Source organism: Pagrus pagrus (assembly GCF_965226575.1).
Source record: "Pagrus pagrus genome assembly, chromosome: 20".
NCBI lineage: Eukaryota > Metazoa > Chordata > Actinopteri > Spariformes > Sparidae > Pagrus > Pagrus pagrus.
Window position 1 is genome coordinate 17,977,209 of NC_140207.1, and position 26,290 is coordinate 18,003,498.

At 40.4% G+C, this 26,290-nt stretch overlaps 2 protein-coding genes and 1 long non-coding RNA gene across 5 annotated transcripts; 1 reads left to right on the forward strand and 2 right to left on the reverse strand.

Annotated features, from left to right (window-relative positions):
• Positions 1–1,928: 1,928 nt before the first annotated feature.
• sh3glb1a (SH3-domain GRB2-like endophilin B1a) lies at positions 1,929–16,473 on the reverse strand. Its single transcript, XM_084340954.1, has 9 exons — positions 16,242–16,473; positions 15,607–15,748; positions 14,736–14,864; positions 13,480–13,613; positions 7,863–7,955; positions 5,366–5,455; positions 4,659–4,759; positions 3,898–4,132; positions 1,929–3,309 (listed from the first exon to the last, which is right to left on the reverse strand). The coding sequence occupies exons 1-9, from the start codon at positions 16,302–16,304 to the stop codon at positions 3,202–3,204; spliced, it is 1,095 nt and encodes a 364-aa protein (XP_084197080.1). The 5' UTR covers positions 16,305–16,473; the 3' UTR covers positions 1,929–3,201.
• Positions 9,222–10,869, forward strand: LOC311249697. The gene is made up of 3 exons (XR_014621211.1): positions 9,222–9,382; positions 10,594–10,667; positions 10,764–10,869. It is a non-coding gene; the product is annotated as an uncharacterized lncRNA (long non-coding RNA).
• A 1,840-nt stretch (positions 16,474–18,313) lies between the features above and the next one.
• LOC311249619 (crystallin J1A-like) lies at positions 18,314–25,779 on the reverse strand. 3 transcript variants are annotated; one of them, XM_084340808.1, is made up of 11 exons: positions 25,248–25,779; positions 24,701–24,843; positions 24,067–24,133; positions 23,172–23,351; positions 22,448–22,546; positions 21,801–21,893; positions 21,549–21,705; positions 21,345–21,460; positions 20,288–20,365; positions 19,743–19,882; positions 18,314–18,679 (listed from the first exon to the last, which is right to left on the reverse strand). In XM_084340808.1, exons 3-11 carry the CDS (start codon positions 24,131–24,133, stop codon positions 18,575–18,577), a joined length of 1,035 nt encoding a protein of 344 aa, XP_084196934.1. In that variant the 5' UTR covers positions 24,701–24,843; positions 25,248–25,779; the 3' UTR covers positions 18,314–18,574. The 3 variants fall into 3 exon arrangements, with proteins under 3 accessions (XP_084196934.1, XP_084196936.1, XP_084196935.1); XM_084340810.1 differs by having other exon boundaries at positions 24,067–24,136; XM_084340809.1 differs by having other exon boundaries at positions 24,701–25,779.
• Between the last annotated feature and the right edge of the window lie 511 nt (positions 25,780–26,290).

Sequence of the window (26,290 nt, forward strand, 5' to 3'; positions counted from 1 at the left end):
CTCCACTTCCTCTTAACCCTTCCTGCTCTTGTGACAGGCGAGGGTGGGGTGATTTAGAACTGGACGTGTTGTTTTTTTTTAGCCAGGAAGCGCTTCATATCAGTGGTTATCTGTGTGGCTGCCTTCAGACTGCCAAAAGTGAATGTCAGAACTTGAATGCAAATTATAACATGTACAATTTACAGGCTCATTTAATGTAGCTGTGGTCAGAGAGGAGCCCCCTGATACATGAGGTCAAGTAAGGCTACAGCCAGTATTACTACATAGACCAGGGCTGCCAGAAGAGGTTGACTTAGGCACCCCAGATTTTTGTATTGAGAAAAAATAAACTGATTAAAAATACCATAGTGTAAATCAGTGTTACGCTGTTTAATTTTTTGTTAGGCTAAAATGCTCATTAAAGGAACAGTTCGCCCACAATTCTGTCATTACTCAACCCCATGGCGATGGAAAGTCCGGTTTTGTAATTTGAATATACGTTATTTACATGTTTTTTTAAGGCTGAAATCTTCAATGTAGCTGCTGAGCTAAAAGTGTAATGTCTTTTCAAATCTATTTAGGATCTTGGCCTTTCCAGAGACTGTGGACAAGCTGTATGGAGCCATTTCATGTTGTTTTTTCTGTTGTTTTTTTCCCGTTTTAACACAGAAAGTCCTCATCTACTTGAGTTTTTTAGGAGAATGCTTCAACGCTGTTTTTTGCTGTGAAGATCCAGACATGTTTTGTGGACTTTTCATTGCCAAATGGGTGATGGGATAATGTTAAATGTTGCTTTAATTATGTAGGATATCTAATTATGAATTATTTGACATAATCTGAGCTTGGCAGTGATACTTTGCGCAGGAAGTCAGTCAATTAAGGCGATGTGGGATCATTGTACCATTTACAGTACATCCTAAAATACAACAGATGTTTGCTTTTGGCCTGTTGTCCAACATTAAGTTGTAGTTTTGGCCCTCCTAAGGAAAAAGTTTGGCCACCCCTGGTATACACTCTACCCTTCAAATCTTCTTCAAATATAGACATTTTATCAAACTGGGTCAGTGTTATGAGTTATTTTCTGGGGATTTGTATGTTCCTGGTGCACAGCTGCTAGCTCTGCAGCACCGGGAGTTGTGGAAGCCCCCAGTGGCCTCTACAACTCCCGGGTCAGGAGAGAGCCCAAAATAACAGCAGGGTAAGTGGATGTATTCTTTGTCTGTGCTCACAAACTTCTTTGTCAACATCAAGAACATGTCTCAGGAAGTGCTTTAAAAAGGAACTCATCCTGAAGTGGAGGAAAAAAAAAAAAAAAAAAAAAAAATCAAGATTGGAGACCAGTCTGAGGGCCAAGGAACACATTCCAGTTAATAAAAGATATCACATGACAAAAACAGCCACGAAAGCTGTGGCTCAGAACAATGAGCTTTCATTTTTTATAAGTGTTATCTATATCAGAATGATTTAATACAGGGTGGGCACAATTTCCGGTAATGTCTGTCTCTACTCATGTGACAGCCCCGCCCAGTGTTGTTAGTTCTGTTCTAGTAAATTTAGTAGTAAGTCTATTGTGTACATTTCATTTTCGCCCAGCGCTAATAACGAAAGAAAAAGAAAAAGCTCCACTGGTCTAAAAATGGAAGCTTTCCAATGTGTTTCAACAGGCAACATTAGCAACTTTTCTGTGACAGGTTCAACTTCTCTAGCTCAGTGTTGTGGTGTTTCAACCTCACTGGAGACTAGATGGTCGAAACATTTCTTCAGTATCATGTGCTAAAAGAGCAACCAGTTACATTTCACTACACACAGATTGATCATGTTGTCTGTTCTGCCCTCTAGTGGCTCCACCGGGAATCTTGAAAAACAAACAACATGGCAAACAGTCAACATCACATTTTGCTCCAGAACAACTGAAAATGTGCAACAACACAAATAACATGAAATCTGACAACAGACAAGTGATATTTTATTTATCATACTGTATATTTATTTTACAATTGTATGCTATTTTTTATCAGTTACACAGAGAACAAAAAGCAGCCATGTAATAATATACTTTAATCTCCCAGAACAAGACTTTTTTTCCAATGTGAAAAAAAATGAGTTGAAATGCAGGATTAGGGGGAAACTGATGAGAAATGTTGGTAATGTCATAATAGTATGTGGGTTTTTTTTCTTTTTAATAGTAAAAATAAAGTAAATGTATTTACTTTAAGGTAAAAAATAAGTAAGTGTCTTTGAAGTAAATAAGAAAAAAGGTATATGTCTTTAAGGAATTTTTTCAAAGGAGTTTTCAAGTCAATCAAATCAACCAGAGACATTAAAATGTGTATCAACGCACAGTAAACAAATTAATAATTTAATTGGAGATAAAAGCTGTCTTCTGGTTGGAAAACATCAGCTGGTTTTCTATTTCTAATAACTTAGAAATATTAGGATTCAATACAAAGAGGAGAGACTGATTTAACAATCTCAATACTGCTGGTGTAGCTGCAGAAAAGGCAAATGTTCTTATAAAGGCCGATTCACTGACAGGCACTTAATGATCGCTGTGAGCAGGTTACAAACTGTCCTGGCACAATGTGTTGAACTCACTGTCCACTCCAGTAAAAGGCTCCATGTGAATAAAGCTGACACACAATACATGTGATACTGTTAAACAAAAAACTCTGCATACTGAGGGTAACCGTAACAGCTGCTGCACCATAAGATTATCAGTTATAAAATAAGACTTTAAAATAATCAGCATCGCTCTTCACTTCAAATGAAGTGCAATTAAAAAAGAGGAACAACGTGTTTTAGCAGTGAGGGAAGAGGATCAGAAACCTCACGTCGAAAAGCATTTCGGTCACCATCTGAGATACATGTCGTAAACAAAAACAATTTTTTTTAACCAAAGTTGAAGTTTGGGAGATGTTCTGGCACATATTGCAGATTGCATGGCATCAAACACAAAGGCAATGGAAGCAGGGTTTAGAAAATGTACTGCAGGTGCGTACAAACACATCTAGGGATCGGGTCCTTTCCCCCTTCGCTCAAATGTATTCATTCCAGCTCGAGTCTGCTAAAACCGAGACTCCTTTTCATAGAAACAAAATTCATTCTCAAAATGACTGAATGGAAGAGAAAGAGAGGCCTGTCCCTGCAACACAATATAAATATGAGATCACAGCTGGTTACAGAGGTGCTAGATGTGGGGTGGGGTGGGTTTGTTTGTGGGTCTCAGTTAAGCAGCTCCAGATAAGTGATTGGCACTTTGCCCTTCTGGTTGCCTCGCTCACCCATCAGCCAGTCTGAGTCCATGCCTGGGACGCTGCTGACTGTGATCACCTGGGGGACAGATACAGCGTTTAGTTTATTCACTTATCAAGTCTGAGTTTCTATTTTAAAAGATACACTACCATCGATTATCAAAGTCAGCGCAACATTTATGTATCAAGGCAAATCGGGGAAACACGTGAGTCCATTATGTTGCATTCATCATCGGTTTCTGAGACACCAAATGTAAGAAATGCCTGGTTATGAATCCTGTTATTACCAAAGGGAGTTCATGCCACACAGTTGGCTCACCAAATTCAAGGACAGACTGGAACATTTTTTCTGAATGGGGGCATTAGAACGAATGAGGTCATGTTGGTTCATTGTTAGTGAACCACAGGCATGTAATGGACACTTCAGTGCTTTTACAGGAAAAGGAGGGGCGTATGTTCCACTGAACTCAGCCTGTTGCACAGGAAATGCTCCACTGCACTTGCAGGGCATGATGTGGTTAACACAAAAATTTTAATTTCAGTTTGGGGTCAGACTAGGCTTTCTGATTTTGTAACATGCTGATTCTCATACTAAAAGACACTTTTAGATAAAAGGCAGAGAAGTGAACAACAAATAGATATACTGAAGTGACTATTCCACGCTCACCTCATCAGCCAGCAGGGACAGCTCGCTGCTGCTGGCAGCATCGTAGTCGTAAAGCACCCGGGCTTTGCGGCTGCCGTTGGAGCTACGCAGTTCGCTGAATCCTCCCGATGCCGTCGAGCTGCCGTGGCCGGCAGACACGCTGGGCAGAGAGGCCGTCACCGGGATGGTGGGCACAGAGATGCTGGCGCCGCCCGACACAGACGATTGGTTGTTGTTGGAAAATGACGAGGGGAAACTGGTGGGAGGGAAGAATTCTTCAATGCAATGCTACAGTTGGTCATATGTCTTCTCTCCCTGTAAATATCAGATAAAGCTGATACTTTCTGTGACCTCACTGCTGATTAATTTTTCTTCAGTATTAGTCATTTTCCACTTTCTACTTTCTAGGGGAAAACTTTACAAAACATGAACTTTGATTGATTTTATCACACATAAGGTTGACAAGACCTTCAACAACAATCATTTTGTTTTTTCTAAATTTCTAAAAGTAACACAGGATGTTTTTTTGTTTTTTTTACCCATTTAAGATGGAAACAGAGCAAGGACCGTCATGAGTTACTGCTCACTACCGTGAGAGTATATTAGTACTAGTGTCTGTGTCTCCCTGCTGCTCCAGTGCAGCCTCTCTCTGTGACTTTCAACTGCTTTGTAAACTGCCTGGAAAAGCTGCCAGAGGATGCAGCATGATGCCGGAGACAGAACTGACAGTTCTGTTGAGCTGTTCATGACAAAAGGAATGAAAGCTGACAGTGGTGTTTCACCTGCCCAGCTGCTTTTGAAGGTCCACCATGTACTGGTAACACTGTGCGTAGTACGTAGTCTGGGCCTCCACAAAGTCGTTCAAACAGCGTAGGTGGTGTGCCTGAGGATGCACAAGGAGAGATGAAAGATTAAAAAATGTTTGAATGGTTTGTTCCACATGTTAAACTTGATTTGCAAGACTCAGAAGTCTTTCAATGCTGAAGCTGCAACAATTTATCAATTAATTATCCACTATCAAATTAATCGGCAAATAATAGCTGATAGCTTTGTGCCCTTTTGGGGCAAGAGCAATACATCTCAGTCTGTGAACAGCTGTAAGTCTTCTGCGGCTCTGAAGGAGCTTTGTGAAGTCGAAGAAAAAAAACACAGTGATGTCATCAGGTTACCTCAACTATGCAATACACTTGTATGAGTATGCGTTACAAACTGAAGATACGGAGTCTGAAGACATGTGTGTCAACTGAGTAGGGAGTGTAAAATATGATGTTGAGTTGCATTATGGGAAGGATAGGATTGGATCCAGTGTTTTTGAGGTTGAACTGTACTAAGGACTTAGAGTCAGGATATCTTAGTGGCTGCTGCATTAACCCTTCTCTTTTTTAATGGAATACTAATACCAATACTAACAAGGATAAGAAATAAGAAATAATAATAAGAAGACTGAATGCTGATTGAAGCAGAAGCTGGGCTGAGCTGGGTAACGTACGTGAGTGCTGCTGACACCTTCTAGCAGCAGTCGGGTGATCTCTGCCTGACGGTCAAACTCACTCTGGGTCATCCTCAACTCCTGCTCTGCCTGAGGATGAAGAAACAAGAACAGATTCTTATAAAGTACCATCACCACACACGTTTAGGTTTGAGGAATGACAATGATCAAAGCAAGCAAAATCACATCCAACTTATGCTTTTATGATATATGACTACAAGACAAACATGGTTTAAAAACAAGAGTGAATGAAAAGTCTATAAAAAATTGGTTTGCAGATATCATCCTCTTTTTAAAAGATTGCCATCTCTGATATACAGCATTATCTGTATCTGTATAACAGAGACTGTATATGTGCATATCACATCATATTGCTTCAGTGGGTCAAGATGAGGGAAAATCAGAGGCAGCAGAGCAAACAAAAAAGAGATGTGGGGAGAATAACTGGACAGATTTGTGAAGATGGGACACGAAGGACAGACAGGGAAGCGCACACAGAAACTACACAACTGAACATGATGTTTCTGTCCTGAGGGAAATGTTTCCTTTTCCTCACATTGAGCCAAAAGGTGGAACAATGGCTTGTTGAGACTTGCTATAAAGTCTAATAAACATATGGTCTGGAGCTGAGACTGACAGGGACAATGGCCCTTACTGTCCCAAACTCTCTACAGCTTACATTAGAGCCGCAGAGGAGGAAGGGAGAGTGGACACAGTGTTTGGTTCTTGCACGACTCGTCCACAGGGATTCAAGGTTTTCCAGGAGGCACCACAGTGTGTGTCATGGAGGAGATGGAGAAAGGGATAGACGGCAGCTGTTGACGCTGCTACCAGGGGGTTTGGTGTGTGTGTGTGATTCAAAGATGGCTCCAACATTCCACTCACCTCTGTCACTTCCTCCGTTCACATCTGCTGCTTTGCGTTTTGAAAACAGTGACACAGTAGTTAGAGCTACAGCTGCTGCACACCCACAGCCAACACCACACATCCTTACACTCTGTGTGTTTGTATGTGTGTGTGTGAGGCGGCTGCACAAAACCACACTTGGTGGATGGTGGCAGCACTGTGACAATGTAGCACAAACATATTGCATAAATACCAAACCACCTCAGACACCGTCACACAGAGATTAAAGGAGAGCTGGTGTTAGCCTGCAGAAACCATTATTCACCCTCCAGGTATTTAGGTGGCACTCTTCTCTTTAATGAGTGGACAACCTCACTCAGATATTGTTGACAGTACACACATTTGTTGGCACAGATTTAACACACTATTTGACTGTCAATCCTGCTGTTTGGTAAATCTAAATGAAATGAGCATGCTGACAAGCCGCAGAAATAACTTGGCTCTCAATAAACCAGAGGGAGTAATATGGCAGTTTTTAAAGGGAATTAAGCTCACTGGGTCTCAGCTTGGTTGTTTCTGCCTGCATGTGTGGAACTTTGTGGTCCAAAGCCTCTAATTTACTTTAGATGCTCTGAAACCTGCAGCCAAAAAGCTTTGCTGGGATGCTGCCCAGTGTTTTAATGTCCATCCGTGACTCTGACATTCATTCAACCATTTTGTGATAGGGCTTCTAGTTGTCAGCAGCTTTGTTGAGTACTCGTCTAATCTTTTTTCTTACTGGCACACCCATCGTGATCCTGTCTTGATGCAGACAGGGGGGTGGGGTGGTGGGTGTTGGGGAGGGATAATTTTCCGAAAGGATTTGGCCGAATCTTGGCTCAGAACTGAGGTCATTAGAGATATCATCTTCAGACACTGCTGACTGGAAGACCGTCTCAGACTATCTGAAGCTTTTACAGCTAGAATGAGACGTAAAATGTGTTAGCAGAAAACTATGCAGCAAGATTACAGAGACCTCAGTCAGAAAATGCTGTATTCAACTGTATTCAAGATATTTAAAGGGTTAAAGCCCTCATCTGGTGATAAGTATAATCAGTCCTAAGTATGCTGCGGGATGCATCTCTGTCTTTTGTTTCAAAATTTCTTTAGTACTCTCCTTGAAAGTTTCCCCCCTGCGTCTTGATGTTAATGTTCCCCTTTATTCTCTTGTGCTTCCCTAAATTTGTTTCATTCAATGACACTAGTGCACCTTAAATACATGTAAGTGTGGAGTTTTGATAAAGTTTCAGTGAAAATCAGTCCAGATGTCAAAAGAAAGAGGACATCAGAGCAAGAAAACAACTATCCAGAAAAGGGAAGTCTATACTTCCCAGAGCTGCTCATGTGACTGTTCGCAAGTCACAAGAGATAAAATGGTCAACTTCATGTTGTGTAATGCTGTGCGTTAGTCATGACTTGTGTGACTTCAGATGAAGGGACAGAAGGAAACGCCCTAACAGCTTTTCCTCCTCTAAAAGGAGACTGGCTAATGATTTTACAGAAAGCAGAATGCACTCACACTGTTCATTAATCGGCGTCTCAAAAAAACATCCAGATGAGAAAAACTGACAGTGTTGCACTGACCATTGTATGTGTGTGTGTTTGTACTTACTGCAGCTCTTGCATCAGCCATCCTGGCTTTCTTTAGCCTGGTTTTGGCTGCATCCAAATCCAAACGTTTGACCTGCAGTAGCTTTCGTTCTTTCTGGACACAAAACACAACACAACACTCAAAAAATAGATTCTTAGTTTCATTCAAGTGTCAAGATTTTCTTGCAGATGAGATTAGTGGTTTGCATTAGCTGTAATCACTCACTGATGCCCCCACAATAATATTGGGATTCTTTGTAGAACCACATGTTTGGTGTGCAGGATATTTGGGGGCATTTGATATAAAGCTGCAAGTTACATTAGTAACAAACTCTGGTTCAAGAGCAGAAGATCACACTCCTTTCTATCTATAATTACAATTTAGAGGTGGTGGACCATGAAGAACAGTGATTAGGGTCTGTGATGTGGACATCTCTATGAGGGGCCGTACAAGACATTATTCATTCTGGCCTGCTCACACACACACATTCTCCTTTCACATACATATATTTTCCTTTCACACACACATACATCCTCCTTTCACATACTTATATTTTCACTTTTGTGCACACATACATTCTCCTTTCACACACATACATTCTCCTTTCAAATACTTATATTTTCACTCTTGCGTACACATATATTCTCCTTTCACACATATACATTCTCCTTTCACATACTTACATTGTCCTTTCACGCACATACATTCTCCTTTCACACACATATATTTTTTCATTTTTCATGTAAAGGAAAATATGTGTCTATATATGTCTGAAGAAAATATATGAATGTAAAAGAAGAATATGTGTGTGTAAGAGAAGAATATATGGGTGCGAGATAAGAATATAGGTGTGTGAGAGGAGAATATATGTGTGTGAGAGGAGAATATATGAGTGTGAGAGGAGAATATATGTGTGTGAGAGAAGAATATGTGTGTGTGAGAGGAGAATATATGAGTGTGAGAGGAGAATATATGTGTGTGAGAGGAGAATATATGTGTGTGAGAGAAGAATATGTGTGTGTGAGAGGAGAATATATGTGTGTGAGAGGAGAATATATGAGTGTGAGAGGAGAATATAGGTGTGTGAGAGGAGAATATATGTGTGTGAGAGAAGAATATGTGTGTGTGAGAGGAGAATATATGTGTGTGAGAGGAGAATATATGAGTGAGAGGAGAATATAGGTGTGTGTGAGAGAAAGTATAGTGGAAAAGGAAGTAGTTTAGTGGAAAAGTGCTGTGATTGGCTGTTCGGGTGGAACTGGGTGGGACTCCCTGAAAACTACTTTAGTGAAGGGAGCCATTTTTTCTCTGGCATGTGATGGCCTTACCAGCATTGTGTAGAAGCTGAGAGGTAATCACTCAAACATCTCTTTTGTCGGCTGAATAGCCCCCCACCTCAGAGGACAGAGGAGCTGAGTGGATTCACTTAATTTTAAATGGAAATTGTGTGAAAACTACTGCAGACTGCTTTCCTGTGGCAGTACAAAGAAGGTTTAATGAAGATCAAGGATCGATTGATACTCACTTCAAACTTGGAAGCTGTAAGTTTTGCCCTTTCTTATGATGCTTTACTATTTATTTTTCATGTTAGCCTGTTGAGCCAGGCATCAGCACTGTCCGCGGCTAACCTGGCTAATTTAGCATCGCTGGACCTATTAAGTATTTAAAAACGTTACTGAGGGACAGCTAAAGGAGGATGAGGTGGTGTGTAAAATGTCTGTATGAGTTTTAAGTTTCGTGAACATGACATGAGCAGTAGAGGTATATAAGTTGCAGCGCTGCAGCTAACGTAAGTTACTGAGCATGGCATCACAGACAGCTAAGCCGTTAGCCTCATTGTGTCTCTCCCAGGCGCAACACTAAACCAGCCTCCTGTAAGTTAGTCAAAAGGTTTTACATTTTATCAGTCTGTTAGTCAAACAGTGATAACTCCTGAGGCACGTTTTATGATGAATGCAGGACATGAAACCATCACTAACCTCAGAATATCAGTATTGCATTTGACAATGGATTGTTGATTAAGCTAAATATCCTACTGAACGCTTCGATGACGTCATTCTGCATAATAATTAGCCATGTGCTTCGGTTTGTTTCAACACTGGACTGATGAATTAAAATAAATTAGCCTCAAATTAGATTAATTTCAGATCATTTTCTGTTTATTTCCAGCACATCAGAATGAACTGTAAAAACAAAAAAGGGCAATATAATTGGCTAAATGTAAATTTGCCTCTGTCCTCCATCAGCCATCTGACCATGGCAATAGGGAGTGATGGGACTAGGCTAGTTGAGTACAAGTAAGCAGGTAAGTCATGGTCAGATGGCTGATGATGGACATAAGCAGCCACAATGATTAAGACATCTACTCTAATGTAAACAAGGTGCTTGGGTGCATAAAAAAAGAATCAAAATAGACCTTGTTTTAAAAATATCCCCCTGCAGAGGCCAGTTTCAACTAAAAATGTCATTATGGGGGGTCTGTGTATTTTTCTGCTTGTCCCTACTGTCAACAGCTCCAAGTCTCCCCTGTTGCTGTCATGTTGTCCAGAATTGCATTTTAAACAACCCAGAGCATCACTAGGAGAGTGTCAGTCGCAACACAGATCACAGTCTAAAGCAAATGCTCTATTTAATCAATCTCTTCCTCCATACTGGCAAACAATGATTTGTAATAATTTTTTTGCAAACTGTTTGCAGCTGTTGCATATTTTTGAGATGATTTTGGAGTAAACTGTAACTGTTCTGCACACAGGCCTACATACCGTACCACTACAAGACCGACCCTGCAGACACCACCACATCTTTGACAGAGCTGACAAACATGTTGTGAGTTTCCAAATATCCCTTCATTTCTGTATATATATTTATTAGTTGCCTGTTTATTCGCTTAAACTAACACAGTCTAATCTATATTATTTTCAGGCTCAGTGGCAGTCAGTCCTGTCTCTCGGACAGTCTTAGGTGATGTGGAGATGCTCAGCCAACACTACTGAGGCCTTCAACAGTGTAATCCTGTGATTCTGCATAAAAGCATGGCAGGTGCAACTACTGACAATATTCAAAGAAACAGAGAACACGACCATGTTCAAATTAAACAGGAGTAATACTTTTAGTGCTCAAAATAATTCACATGCCTGCACTAAAATAAACACACCAATAAATGTTTCCAAATGTCACAACACTTTTATCAGGCCACGTCAACAAAGAGTGATCCTTACAGAAGGACAATTGAACAAAGAAAGTATTTAAATGTAATTGTCAACAACATGTTGTTGTCATTTGGGTTTTAATACTGTAATCACCTTGACTTGAGTACTGAGATCACTATACCACTACATGCTTCTCTTTCATTCAAAACCAAATTTATGCAGTGGTTAGGTGCATGGTTGCGACTGATTAATCATGACCGTATAATATAAGTAACAGTGGTTCTGCCATATTTTACAGATCATCAGAGTGACCTGATGATGCTGTGTTTGAGGTTTTCCTGGACCCCGCCAGACTCTCCTTGCAGTATGAGAAACCATCAGAGGAGGAAGGTATTGTTGGGCGGGTGTTGCTTCAGTCAAGCAAAAGCCCGCAAGACAACGGCCAGCAGCATCAGGAAGTATCAGTATCCACAGAAGAGGCATCAGGATGACCTGTGTGACCTGAGAGCTCCATTATCAGCTGACACAACTTCAGTATAAAAAAGAAACTTGATTTCAGGACATGATCTGGACAGTTTACATAAAATTAAAGTGTTTCCAACTTTTTTCTATACCTAATTTATCCTCATTGGCATTGAATAAAGTGATTTGTTTTTAATGAAAGTTTTTGTCTTCTTTGAATTCAACACTCAGGGCACTGTGGCATTAGAGAAAAGAAAGTCTGGAAAGAGTTTTGCCATTAATCCTTTAATAAATAGTGACTCTGTAAGCATCACATGTCAAACTTATTATTGTGTTGACACAATATATTGTATTGAATATTCGGTATGGTATTTTGAAAGGGTATCAAACAATCTGCACAATAAATCAGGGTTGATATCTTTAAACGCTTGAATCTTAATGTGGTGTTTTCAGAGTTTGAAATCACTTGAAATTGTAACTGCATTGCTTTCATAAAAATACTTAAGCATGTGAAAAGAGAATGTATGTGTGTGTGAGAGGAGAATGTATGTGTGTGTGAGAGGAGAATGCATGTGTGTGAGAGGAGAATATGTGTGAATGAAAGGAAAATGTATGTGTGCGCGAGAGTGAACATATATGTACGTGAAAGGAGAATGTATGTGTGTGTGAGAGTGAAAATATAAGTGTGTGAAAGGAGAATGTATGTGTTTGTGAGAGGAGAATGTATGTGTGTGTGAGAGTGAAAACATAAGTATATGAAAGGAGAATGTATGTATGTGAGAGGAGAATGTGTGTGTGTGAGAGGGCCAGAATGAATAATGTCTTGTACGGCCCCTCATACATCTCACAGGTGTTCTTCCTTGAGAAGCACTTCATTGTTGCTGTTTCTTACTTTACCATTCCTTCCTGAAATATTCAGAATAAATCTGGTAACAAAAAAGCATCTGAATGTCCAGATCAGGAGTTTTAGTAGCCCATTTTCACTCACTGAATGAATTAGCGGTTGCTAACTTCATGTCGACTTTTGACAGCTGAAATTGCTTTACTTTAAAAGCTTCACTGGTCAAGCCAGAGAAAAGCTTTAATTCTGAAGGAACGACAGGAAGTGTTTTGTCTGCTTTTAAACTAAACTTAACAGCAGATTTAAATGTGGCTGATAAGAAAATGGCACAGATTAAAGGAAACACAGTGATGTTGGTGCCCTAAACTCCATAGTAGGGTGATTACCAGTTGAAAGAAACCCTAGCATAGTACTGTTTGGGTCAGGTTCTATGTTTTCTTTTAATAAGTGCCTGATATGAGCCCAATTCCTATTTGAACTTCATTAGCATTTCTGCACTTTCGGTTCCCTCTTTGCAAAGTCGATATTTTTTTAATAATTTTTTATGGGTTTTTTGGCTAAATGAAATGAGGTCTGTGTTTAACACAATATCAAGATCTTTTCACGTGTTGTTCCATGACATAAAACACATCAGTATATACCCACGTTTGAATTACATTTTTTTACACATCTTAAAAATGGTGGTTACTAACAAGTGTTTACAAGAGACTGCAGAAGTTGTCGGGAACATTAAACATCAGCACGGAAAATGCAGACACCCATCTACTCACTAGTCTGTTTGTACAGGTGGACTTTAGGTGCAAACTATTTTCACAAGGTATAGATCAGTCAAACTATAGTAATGTGTGTATACTACAGCGTAGTAAAACGCCTAGTGGTGCTGACATCGAAGACTTGCGCTTCAAAAATGATAAAAGTGATGTTAGTCTGTGAAGATTATCTTGCTGAACAAAGCATGTAAGTATATAAACTTGTGTTTGCCACAGAGGTTATTTTCTGTGATTATCCAGAACCCATTAAAAAAATCCAAAAGGCTTTTTTGCTGAGGGAACCAGAGCGATGCTCGCGTCCTGGTTTGCCTACAAAAATACGTCATCCCGGCACCACTCTATAGTTTGAGGTGTTGGTTCAGCACAAAGGTTAAAAGTTCAGTGAAAAGTGAAAGTGATCCAGCAGTCCAACTCACCAGGATGGTTTTGAAGTCGCCTTCAAGAAAGTTTCTGAAAGGTGTCAGGAAGTTGATGGCGGCACTTTGGATTAACTCCCGCTCTGCTCCACCGATCTGTTTCTCCGTCTCGCCACATTTTGTCAGAGCGTTCCCTGTAATGGTCAGCAGCACAAGCATAGTTTCACTTTGAATACAACACAGGACAGTGGTACAAATGTACAGTGTGGCACAACAGTCTCAATTTAAGCCTAAGTACTTCAATACTGAGCAGACGCAGAGAAAGCGCTGTTGTTCAAAGGTGCTAACAAGCCGAGGCCTTGGCTGTGTTTCAATCTAATTTTCAAGCAAATTTGAAGCGAATTTTTGACATGTCAAATAAATGACGCGTTTTTATGTTTTCATCAGAAGATGGCAATGTAGACTGTTATGAAATGAGTAAAAAGATGTAGAAGAACTATAGGTTATGAACTGGAAAAAAATCAGTTGTTTGACAAATGCCAATAAACCTCAAAGAAGAAGAAACCAAACAGGTCACACAGGTTGTCTACTAAAGACTCTGGGAATCTTATGGGAATAACTGGGCAGACAACAGACACAGCTTCTCTTTCTTCTTCTCTCAAAGCGGGAAAAAAACAGATTAGTCACATGTGTTACATATTACATGTAACCATCTTACAATAAAGGATCAGTTCATGCAAACATTATCTTGTCATTATCTTCTCATCCCAACACCAAAGGAAAGTCGGTTGACGTTTCATAGTCGACAAAATATTTCTGGATCTTTACAGCAAAACAGCGTTGCATCATTCTCAGACGACTGAGAGAACATCTTAAATCGCATGGTACAGCTTGTCCAGCATAATCGAAGCCTCCAGAAGGCCCAAGATCCTGAATTGATTTTAAAAGATGATATTTTCACCCTTTTTAAAAACAAAATATATACTTTAGCCAGTAAGCTAAAAGTGTTTGTGACAATGAAAGTCATGGCAAAGGATGATACAGATGTTTAAAATGTAGCGGTGCTCAAATGTTTTCCAGGAAGTGTCGAAAAGCCTTCACTCAATTTTTATAATCTACACACAACAGTAAAGAAACTTTAAAATAAATTTAGTTTGTCCATAAATTGAGGAATCTACATTGTGTTTGTCAACCAGCGGCAGGAATAAGACAAATAAACTCCATAAATAAACACAGTATGAGCCACAGCCAAGGTTGAGCAGGATTCAGAAGGAGTTATGTTCGTTTAAGTCCCAGCATGTCAGTGCATCACTCACCATAGGCAGTTCCAGGACCAAATTCATTTCCTGACTCGATCATGGACTGGCCCAGCAGCTCATGGTTGTTCATTCGTGTAGGGGCTTTTTTCTCCAGTTTCTCGTACACAAATTCTTCTAGCCGGACATCTGCAGATAGCGACGAGAAAACTCAATTACAAAGTCATAAGACTACAGTGAGGCAGCCAAACGCAGGCAGTGAATTTAGGACAGCGAGTCCAAAACAGCCCGTCTTACATTTGTTACATAGAAGCTTTCATAATGACAACCATGACATTACATGTACATCATATGCATGTACGCTGACAATCACAGCCGACATATCTGTGGTATGTAAGTAGAACAAATCCAGTTTACCATATCCAAGACTGTTACACATGACTGTAAGCAGCAGCTGGTCCGTCTTGTGTTTGTTGTGCCTGTGCTGTGGTTGTGATACAGCAACATGGCGCCGTGGTGTGAGCAGAGGAGGATGCACAGCTGAGCTTACAGACTTCACAGACACCCTATCAACTGATGTGTGTCAAACACCAGCTCAGAGATGTTTGGCATTTTTTTATGTGACCCCTTTTATTGTGAAAGATCAACACTGGAATGCAGGCCTTTTGGATGATAAGCATCATAATGAATCTAACTCTAATATTAGGAATTAGTGTCTGTATGTCATGAGTTAGGGTTAGGGTTAAAGAAACCTAAAAGTGCAGTGATGAGCAAAGTAAGTGGCATTTAGTTGACAGATTTATAAATGGGGTTTGGTGCTTTTCTCCCTCATTGTGGGGAGCATACACTGCCCTGAAAAGGGGTCCCGTATGTCAGCATTTTGTTTGTCAGATGAGTGAAGTTCATCACAGACACAAAGTCGTGGTCTTACTTGGGTTGGGCTGTAGTAAGACTTCTGTCTGCTTCATAATCCTCTCTGTCCATTGTTTGGTGTTCTCAGCTCTGATCAACAGGTTCTCCAAATGGGCGTCCAACTCTGTCTTCTCAGCCTGGCCAAATTTCTCTTCTGTGAACTGAAAGAAAAACAAAAACAAAAGTATCCGGTTATAATGAGCACACAACCATAACCTGGAAAGTGATACCTTATAGTATAAAAAGTGCGGGCCCGAGGTGTCATACAAGGCGTGTTTAATGGTTTTAATCTAATGTTTACAAGCTGGACGGATTATCTTAATATAAACGGTTATCGGTCTGGTAAATGTTGATAGCTCTATCAAATGGTTTCTGAGGCCTGCTTTGATAGTTATGTTGAACTGCCTGGCTGTAATAGACACTGAAATGTCGGAGGTTCCGTTTAAAAAACACTCAAATAGTGTAACTGCAGCCAACTTTCCAGACTAACGTTACTGATATTTTCTCTGAGACGATAACGGGCTACTTAGCTACATGCTAACCGCCTAAGTGGCGTTAGCTGTTTAGCAGGCGAGCTAACGCTAACTGACTGGTTGAGCTAGCAGCTAAACGTTGGTTAGCAACAACTTCCACGAACTGAACGGTCAAACTTACTTGGACCGCGCGGCTCAGGAAGGTGCCGGCGTCTGCGGCTAACCGCTTAACATTAAAATCCATGGCGCGGCGGCGGAAATAAACACTTCACACAACAGCTAGCTGCTCGCACAGTCAAACTGCCATCCCTGTAGAAAATGTCATTGAGGCAACTTTTTTTTTTTTTTTCTTAGTCGCAGTTCCACCCAGCTGTTGATCCAGACAAAGATAGTATACGGACAAGATGGTTCACACCGACGGCCTGGTCTGACAGCTGTGAGAACATGTCGCGCATGCGTAGATGGAGTTACCAATGTTTTTATGAATATTTCTTGAAGATTTTTTTTTTTTTTTTTTACACAATGTTGTTTTATGTTTGTATACAATGTATATATAAATCTACTAGTGAAACTACACTAGTAGATTTATATATTTATATATTTTATATATTACTACTGCTAAACTCTGGGCTTTTATCTCCATAATGCAAACACACAACACAATTTTACTGATATATGTGAGTGTAGAAGCAGGTGGCATTAGTTTAAAATGAAAGGAAAACCACTTTCTCTACCATAATCTGAATGTTGCATTCAATGTCTCAACAACTCATAATGCGAATACAGCGATTAAAGTCAAGAAATGACTAAAAACAATTCAATGCAGTAGTTATGCTATTTTCAAAAGGCCACTTTCGGTTATCAAGCCCAGCCAGAATAAACTACAGTCAGATATACAAGTAAGACATTTAAAGGAAATTAAAGGGAAACCAAAAGGACACCTCGAAGGCACCATGTGCGCGTGGGTGTTTCCCACCATAAGGAGCATCACAAGATGCTTCTGTGCAGAGGAGGAGGAGGAGGAGGAGGAGGAGTGGGAGAGAAAGGGGCTCATCTGTCCCCATGAGCACTGCGTCTTTTTTATAAGCAGCAGTCATGGCTGGACTCCAAACTTTCTAATTAAATTAAATCACAGATTGGTGTTATGGGAGACAGGGGGGTATTGCTTAGATCTTCCCCTTTAGAAAAATGTCTGCTTTGTACCACTAGATTGAGTGCAAGCAGGTTATTTGCTCAGGTGTAAAAACTCCACACAGTCCAGTGCTGCTTGTGCGAGAGTTACACATTTCCCATAACTGTTGTCTTCATGAAACTGCAATAAATTCGACTTGACATGTACTATCATTTGGCTTGCTGTGTACGAGTAATACTGACACACTGTGGATAACATTTCTACAACATGATATCCTCTGCAACCCTCTTGTCTTTCTCCAAAAATGTCTTGAGGAAACGGAATTTGGCAGATTTTAGGAAAACAAAAACACCCTTCAGGTCTGGATGTAATTATGCCAGACGGAGGCTGCTACCTGCTGTGTGGGAGGAAGTCAGGCAGAGAGAGAAATCAAATGACTTCCCCTCTGTAGGCTACCAACGCACCGTCAGCTAGAAGCCCTTTACTCAGCTGAACGATGGCTCGAAGGTTTGTGCAACCACACGTTTAATAGTTCCTATGTTGCGTTCAGTCTGCACGACTGACAACACACATAAAGTAGTTTCTTGTTGCGCTGCCAAGATGACATGTAACACAAGTTTACATTAAAGGTAGTGATTTACAGTGTTAACATTGAAATGTTCCAGATTTAAACAAGGTCAAACTATTTATCATTTATCAAGTATAAGCTGTAAAACAGCTAATGGACTGCAGCAGTAGCCTACACAGTGCATTTTTTTATAACCACACTATGTCAAAGATATTAAGGCTCTGGCTTTGCTAAATCCTTGGCTAACTTTCAGAGTTGTTGGGGCGGCTGCTTTAAAAAACGTGAATATGGAAGTCAGCACTTTTGGGCCGGCAGAACAGCTCCTTCGAGGGAGGAATAGGTTGCTGTTGGGTTGTTCCAGTAGTAAATCTGTGTCTATCTGTTCTTTCTCTTCACAATAACAGAAAGTACTCAAGGGAGGGGAAATTTAACTTCAGCAAAATGACTTTCTCATCAAGGCGAAGCAGCTTTCCTCAGGTTAATCCCAACAGGCCACTTTGCAGCACAGAACATGAAAAAAGATAATGGAACAAGACGTGTTTGTGGCATTAAAGTTTCTTTATTTGAGACTGTTGTTACAACGCACCTGCATGTGCTCGGCACAAACTTGCACAGACTTTTTCACTTTCTTGCACGATGCAGCTTTGACGGAGCAAATGGCTTCGAGTTTCATCCAGTGCGAGACTTTTCGAATGTAACTGTCATGGATCATCGTGTCAAAGTGCATCTGCGACATGTGAAAGCCTCCTACAATCTAATATAGCTTTGAAAAAGCAATTACAACAGGCGCATTTAGGGCAAAATCAAAGCTGAACTACATTTGCTGACTCTTTTGGATCACGTTTTCGGCGAGCTCCAACAGCAGGGGATATCTGAACGTCCTCTTCCTCCAAGACTCGGGGATTCCCTGGAGACCAGTCTGAAAACACATCAAGATGACAGCTGAAAGCATCAGAGGAAGCACAAAGCTTTCAGAGTATCTGAGCTGACTGTCAAACTCATCAAAAGAGTTGAGAGAATTACAGACAACAACAACATCCAGAATGATATATTTCCATATGCTGCTGCTGTCTGTCTGACGCTGTAAATACTGCAGGGCTTGACCTGAAATGTAAGTAAGCTTCAGTTCATCACTTTGCTGTTAGTTTGACAGCTGTAAACTCTCATCTAGCTGCTAACTCTTTTTCTGTTGGATGCTGGGAAGTGTGCAGTGGATTTGGGCTTTTTTTTTCTTTTTTTGCTGGAAACAGCTGCCTGCTATGACTGGAAACAACGCTGATAAGAGCCGTGAGCGTGAACCAAAGCAGTAAAGTCGCTGGCAGGAAAACCTAAACAATTTGCTGAAAAACACTAAAAAACTGTGCAGAGCTGAGCCAGGTGATAACTCTCCTTAAGTTCATCATTATCATAACGACCCTTATAATAACGACCCCTATCACAAACACAGTCTGTTTATCCGTTGTTGATATCAAAATATTATCAGACTGTAAAAATAATACTTAAAGCGGCGCTGTGTAGTTTTGGAGAAGAGATTCAAACTCAGTTTTTTTAATATTTACAATATGAATGAGGTAATAATACAAACATCAGTATAACAGTATGACACTGTTATCCTTTAAGGTCAGTTTGTTAATTAAGTTTGTTTAAGCATAAAAAAGTAAGTCAATGAAAATCTTTCTCTTCTGATTAAAAGTTCTTCCCCAAAACTACGTAGTGCCCCTTTACTGGCTGAAAGCTGCAGATTATATCTCTACCCTTAAAAGACAAAAGTATATGAGAAGGGGGGTTTAAGGACAGACTGGAGTGTGTATATTTTTATAATAAATATATAAAAAATATATATTTTATAACGCCTGCCACAAAAATGCTACACACCGCATAAAAGTAAAGGCAAAAACCCTAAAAAGCCTCTTTAAACAGTCTTTAACAGTATCAGTGACTAAAGATTGTTTATGTGCCTGAGAACCTGTTTCTTACAGTACCTGTGCCCCAAAACAGGCTCCTATGAAGGAGGATCGGCTGGCGGTGCATCCCCCGCGGCGCATGGTGTCCCTGACGGCTTCATCCAGCTGGTTCAGCTTCAGGACTCCATGCAGCGCTCCTTGGAACGCACCAGGCAAAGCTAGACACAATCTCAGACTTAGCAGCAGATACATGAAACATGGCAAATTATACAGTAACGAATCAGCGATTGAATATATAGGCTTATTCTTGTTCATTGTGCCTTGGAAAACATCACAAGTTGTTTTACTTTTGCAACATCATTATCCTACAATTAAAGGAGGCACTTGAACAGATCTGCCACGCAGAACTCTTTACGTGCACTTTAAGCATCTCAACCTTTCAGCCCTGTAAAACCTGAGACACTCAACTCAGCGGGAAGGGGAAAATGAAAAGGAAGGAGGACGGACACCATGAGTCAGGAGATCAAAGGCTGGAGGACCCACCAGCGGATATACTGACGGGGAGGGCGCGCAAGCCGTGCCAAGTCAACAGACCTGGGTCCTGCTGCCGCCGACTGGCTTACCTCATGTGTCTGTGAACACAGCAGGTATGAGCTGCTGGGACGGCTTGGCTAGGTTGTCCTTCACCTGGTTGATATGTGCTTCAGCAGGGATACAGGAAGAGAGATAAAATGCATAGTTGAGAGTTTGAACATTAAAAAAAAATCTATTTTTGGCTGTCAGTCACAACTAACATTGTGTACCATACACATTTATGTTGAAACTTGAAATTATATTTTGATTTTGAAACACAGTTGCTCATGATCATGTTACTGCATGTAGCGTTTTGTGTATTATGTATTTTGACCACATTTCCCTTAAGAACTGCTGGTTTCTTTGTTCTGTTTTGTCTCCCCCTTTCTTTCTTTCTTGTTTAAAGGATGAGAGAAAAATTAGAGCGAATGTTCCTCTTATTGAACCATCAAGCAAGTCCATCTGCTCAGCAGCTGGAGGTCTTCTTTGGAAAAATTGTTTGCTCGCACAAATTACAACTGAATAGATAGATTTTCTTTTTTTTAACTCATCTGTTTTCACCTTTTGGCGAGAGCTAGATGAGAAGATCAGTGTGTGTGTATGTGGCTACAGCCCAGAGTCAGTTAGTTCAATCGAACTAAAAAAAACAACACTAAATTGTGTTGAAAGATAGTTTGATAATTTAGGAAATATTCTTATTTGCTTTCTTGCAGCATAAGACGAGAATGTTGTTACCACTCTTATCCACTTATTATGAAGCCCAAGTCAGGAGCTGATTAGTTAAACTTAGCATAAATACGTGAAGCAAAGGTAAAAAACACATTATATGATGTTTTTCCAATCTGTACAAAAAGTGAAATGTAAAAACAAAAACTTTTTTGGGTTTAAAAATGCTGGCAGGTTGATTTTTTTTTTACTTTGATACTAGACAAACTACGTAATTCCCCCTACTTCCTGTCTTTATGCTAAGCTAAGCTTAACAACTCCTGGATATAGCTTCATATTTCACAAACAGTTATTATGTTCTGTCAAATTAAATTGATTAATGTCAAATTATTCCTTTGAATCTCAAATTGAATGAAGCTTTAAAGACACATATAGCCTTACCTATGACAGCCCGGTCCAGCTCTTGAGGGTTCTGTCTCTTTGGGTCATTCATCTGAGCCAGTACTGCATTCAGAACATTGGGATCTGGACCATTCAGAATGAAATGCTCCAAAAACCTAACAAAGACAGAAGAAGAATGGTGAATACTCCCATATAAATAATGGTGTGACTGTCCCTGACCAAACTGTTTTGATCGTCTCTTACCGTGCTGCAGCCAGCGTCTCAGCCACACACATGTCGTTGTTCTGGGTCACCCGTATGGCTTTCTCCACTTTCTCCAGCATCTCAGGTCGGCCGGCATACATGGCCACCACCGGAGCCAGCTTAGTGACGCCATCCATCTGACAGTCTACATCACAGCCTTGGAAACACATACACGCACAGAGAGACAGAGAGATTAGAACAACCAAAAGGGCCCGGGGAGGTCTTGGTGTACCTATGATTTGAGATCTTTACCAGTTTCTTCCTTGCCGGCGTCCACATTCCTCATGAAAGCTTTCAGGCTCCCGTTTCTCCAGGGGCCATCGATGGGGAGGATGGCTTTTGGACCTAATGACAAATTAATACCCTGTTATTTGACAGTTTCATCCTCACGAGAAGACAAATTATGAATTATGACTGAGGGAAAAAACAAGCGAGAGAGGACGAGAAACATTTCCTTCAACCTTCTGTTAAAGTTTCTGTAGGTGGAGCTCTTTTCTCTGTCTCTTCAGCCACGGTGGTTATCACTGCCCATGATGATGACACAGCTCTGCTTATGTTATTCTGAGATATAAAGCCGCCTGCAGTAAACTGTACCCAACGGTGCGCTGTGCCGCTGTGTTGATTTACAGCAGCACTGTATTTATATGATATCCTGACAGTAAATATCCAAACTCTGGACACTAACCGAGAACAGGGAAGTCTGTCTGTATGGAATATTTTCATGGAAAGGGATTTCCCCATTGGCAGGGAGGAAAAACATTATGTACAGTGTTATCAGAGAGTAACAGAGGCTCTCACATCCTTTTAGTCCTGTTAAGTTGATGATTAATACATATGGGCATCACAGTATTGACATGTTGTTTGGTGAAATGGACAGTTACACAAAACAGGTACAGTACCTCCTTTCTTCCTGTAAGGGTCATTGAGAGGCAGGTCGTACACGGTTCCTGGGCCGAAGAACTTGTAGATGCGCTTGGTCAGGTCTTCCTCGTTCACATCTGGCAGCACATTTACATTTATATTACCTCTATGATCTAAAGAGAAATACATCACTCTTGTCTTTTTGTTTGTTCACTATCAAACACTGTATAAGTAAGTGAGCTGATGTGCAGTTTCGGAACCCATCGACTATCATCTGATGACAATTCAGCCTTTGGGGACAACGGACAACGTCTTGGGGGCTTCCGGTGTAGCCAGATAACAGATCCATGCGCTGGTCAGCAGTGCTATTAGCAACTTTAAACAGGAGAATGTAGTTGGAGTTGAGAAACGCCCCTTAATGTATGTGCATATGAATGCAAAAAAATATATAAAAGCTAAAAAAATATAAATAGCTATCATACGATAGCTGATGGGTTCCAAGAATTGCATTTGGGCGTTCTGCTTCTTTTGCTCTCCACATGGACTTCATGCAACCAAAACCAGCTCAGAGTGATTGGTCTATACTACTTGGACTACAATTGGAAGCTAGAATGCATCAGAATCCAAACTCTTGCCCCTTGTCTACAGATTCAGCTTTCATATGCAAATATGTGTTTAAAGGATTGGGTGGCACGTTGACTACTTAAGGAAAAGTTTAAGATTTTCACTGACAGTCGCTGCCTGTTTGGGTGATTTCAGTACCTCCACACTCGCTCAGTGACTCCAGCAGAACGTACGCCTGGTCTCCATAGCAGGTCTGCTCGCCTGTCTTCCGGAGATAGAAAGGATTCGCTGACTGAGGTCGAAACTCAGGACAGGGCTCCAGATCAGAGAGAATTTCTTTGAGCTTGTCTTGACTGTAGATCCAGTGCATGGGCTGGGCTGTATGGGTGGGGAACACACACACACACACCAGGGAGAAAAATAGTGGAACATTCACTAGTTTTGTTTTTGTGTTTGACATGAACTACTATACATACAGTCTGTCGATACTAGATAGCATGGAAAGGGAAGTAGCTGTGTGATATTGGAGCGAGAGGATCCTGAATCTAAACAAGAACTAAATGTTAATCAATCACCAAAACAGTGTGTTGAGAATGAAATGCGATGATAATTTCGTCTGGTTTAGGTTTATCAGTCGACTGTTACAGAACTTTTGTAACATCACATTTAAAGTCAGCATGACTGACAAGTTATGGAACCAGCCCTGTGCTTATCAGCATGTCCAGATGTTGCTTATGAATGCTACTGATAATGCTTCTGTGTGACACTTACAAAAACAATGAAACACTGTTTGAAATGCCATATTGTATAACACCTTATGAGCACGAGCACGCTTTATAGATATTTAATCACCAATGGGAATAGTTGAACTTCGATCAAACAAATATGACAGATAAACGCTTATGTATCACATTTGCAATGTGAGAGATAAACATGTACTTACTTTCCTAAAGTAGGAAAGCATTAAAACATGCAATAGGCCTATGAATTGTTGGGATATAGGAGCAGAAGGAGGCAGATTTGATTTTAAACATGTAAAGCCCTGTTGCTGTAATTAACTCAGTCCCAACATCAGTATCACAGTTTATCTTACCTGCTGCATCTGCCACAGCTGCCCCAATTATGGCCCCAATGGCTCTGTCTGCCACAGTCGAGGCCATCTGCTTTCAGACACAAGTGGAGTATAAACAAGAAATAATGTGAGCTTTTGGTTCAGATATTTCCAAAGACAACCTTGAAATGAACGCCTGTAATCTGTATCAATGAAATGGAAACACACCGTTATTGATGACAAGGGTCTAAAGTAATCACAAGTAACTAAAATACATTTTACACAGTGAGTTTTAATGTAGCGTTTTCATTGATGAGTCCAGTAAAACAAGAACCAGAAGTCATATTGTGTCTTTAAAAGAAATTCTCAAACACAGCTTGTTTTCATGTAGTCGTTGTACCATTTTTTTTTGATAGAACAAAATGTTATGCAACACAGCCTCAGAGGACAGAATTAAGTTTGATTACATAACATCTGGTAATAAGATGACAGAATCATTCTTATCCACCCTCTTAGACTTTGTCATTTTGTTCAGTTGTTTTGTAATGTGCTGAGAATATTAATGTGTCTGTCATTTCATTTAATAACCACAGACGTCCTTGAAACAAGACGGTGCATCGTAAGGAAGTGCTAAGTTCTATTTGATGCCAACAACTACAGACTTGTTCGTCCTTACCTTAGAGCCTCGTCTTCATCTGAAGTGTTGTAAAACTGTCTCACTGACAGTTTTCTGATAAGGGGAGGGTCCCATCAGCCCAGTGATAAGCATACACCAATGGCAACCCATGAAAGTTTGGGTTGGCAGAAGATTGTATTGTACTGGAAGGAGGCCAAGGAGGTGGTTACAATGGAGGTAACACATTGGACTAGAGTTCTTATGTAAGGTTTATAGATCTCAGCCTTATCAAAGAAGTGTCAATAGTATACAGTAAGCAGGTTTTGTGCAGCATATAGTATGAACGGTACTCACTTACTTTTTATTCTTGTCAAGAGATACTTTATAACGTTTTATATTGAATGTAAGAATGTAACACTGTGCTGCCTTTTAATTTTATGCTATGGTTTTGTTAGGTTCAAAGTTGTAGCTGTTAAAACTTTAACTTTGGGAACTTACAGTATTTATCAAGTCATGGTTAAGTAGCCTACTGTAGCCTACTAGCTGTTTTGGCCACTTGAGCATAATCCTGAATACAAAATGTGGCTGAATCATAATCTTTACTTACAGCAGCACCAAGGTAAGCGTCTGCAGCCATGCTGGTGGCTCTGTGAGGCCATGATCAAACACAGCTTTGCTGTTACAGCACCTAAATGCAGATGTCAGTCTGTTAAAATGCTGCTATAAAGTTAAAACATGGATGTTTAGAAAGTGATGTTTACCATTTTAGTACAGGGTGTTAGCATTTGGCTGATTAGCATTAAACAAAAAGTAAAGCTTTTTTCATTAGTTTTGAATATTTGACCTAAGACCTAATTTACTTGTTGGGCCAAAGACTAACACTAATAGTGCCATTTAGCATTTAGCATATGAGTTGCACTGGGCTGTAAAGTTACTCCAATATAAAGCTATCTGTGGTAGTATGAGAATATTAGAGCATCTGCTTCACTTGACTTAGTATACAGAACAGTCAAGTCCCAAGAGGGCTGGAGGGTGGAGGTCAGGGTTGAGTCAGTGGTCACACACCAGACAATCACCCAGGAGACTGGGGTTCATGTCCCATGTGGAACCCAAACATCAATGAACGTTTCCTAAACCTAACCATGAAGTTTTAGTGCCTAAACCCATCCAAACTGGGTCTAAACTCAAGACGGTTTTAATAAAACAATTCACTTTTCATCCCATTCCCCAAAGGTTGGTTATGTTTGATCCACTGTGACATAAACGTTGTACTGTTTGATCCACTGTGACATCACAGTTGGAGGTGAGTGATCCACTGTGACATCACAGTTTGATATGATTGTTCCACTGTGACATCACAGTTGGTTATGTTTGATCCACTGTGACATCAACCTTGTACTGTTTGATCCACTGTGACATCATAGTTGGATGTGATTGATCCATTGTGACATCAGAGTTGGCTGTTTGATCCACTGTGACATCATAGTTGGATGTGATTGATCCACTGTGACATCACAGTTGGCTATGTTTGATCCACTGTGACATCACAGTTGGATGTGATTGTTCCACTGTGACATCACAGTTGGATGTGATTGATTGACTGTGACATCACAGTTGGATGTGATTGTTCCACTGTGACATCACAGTTAG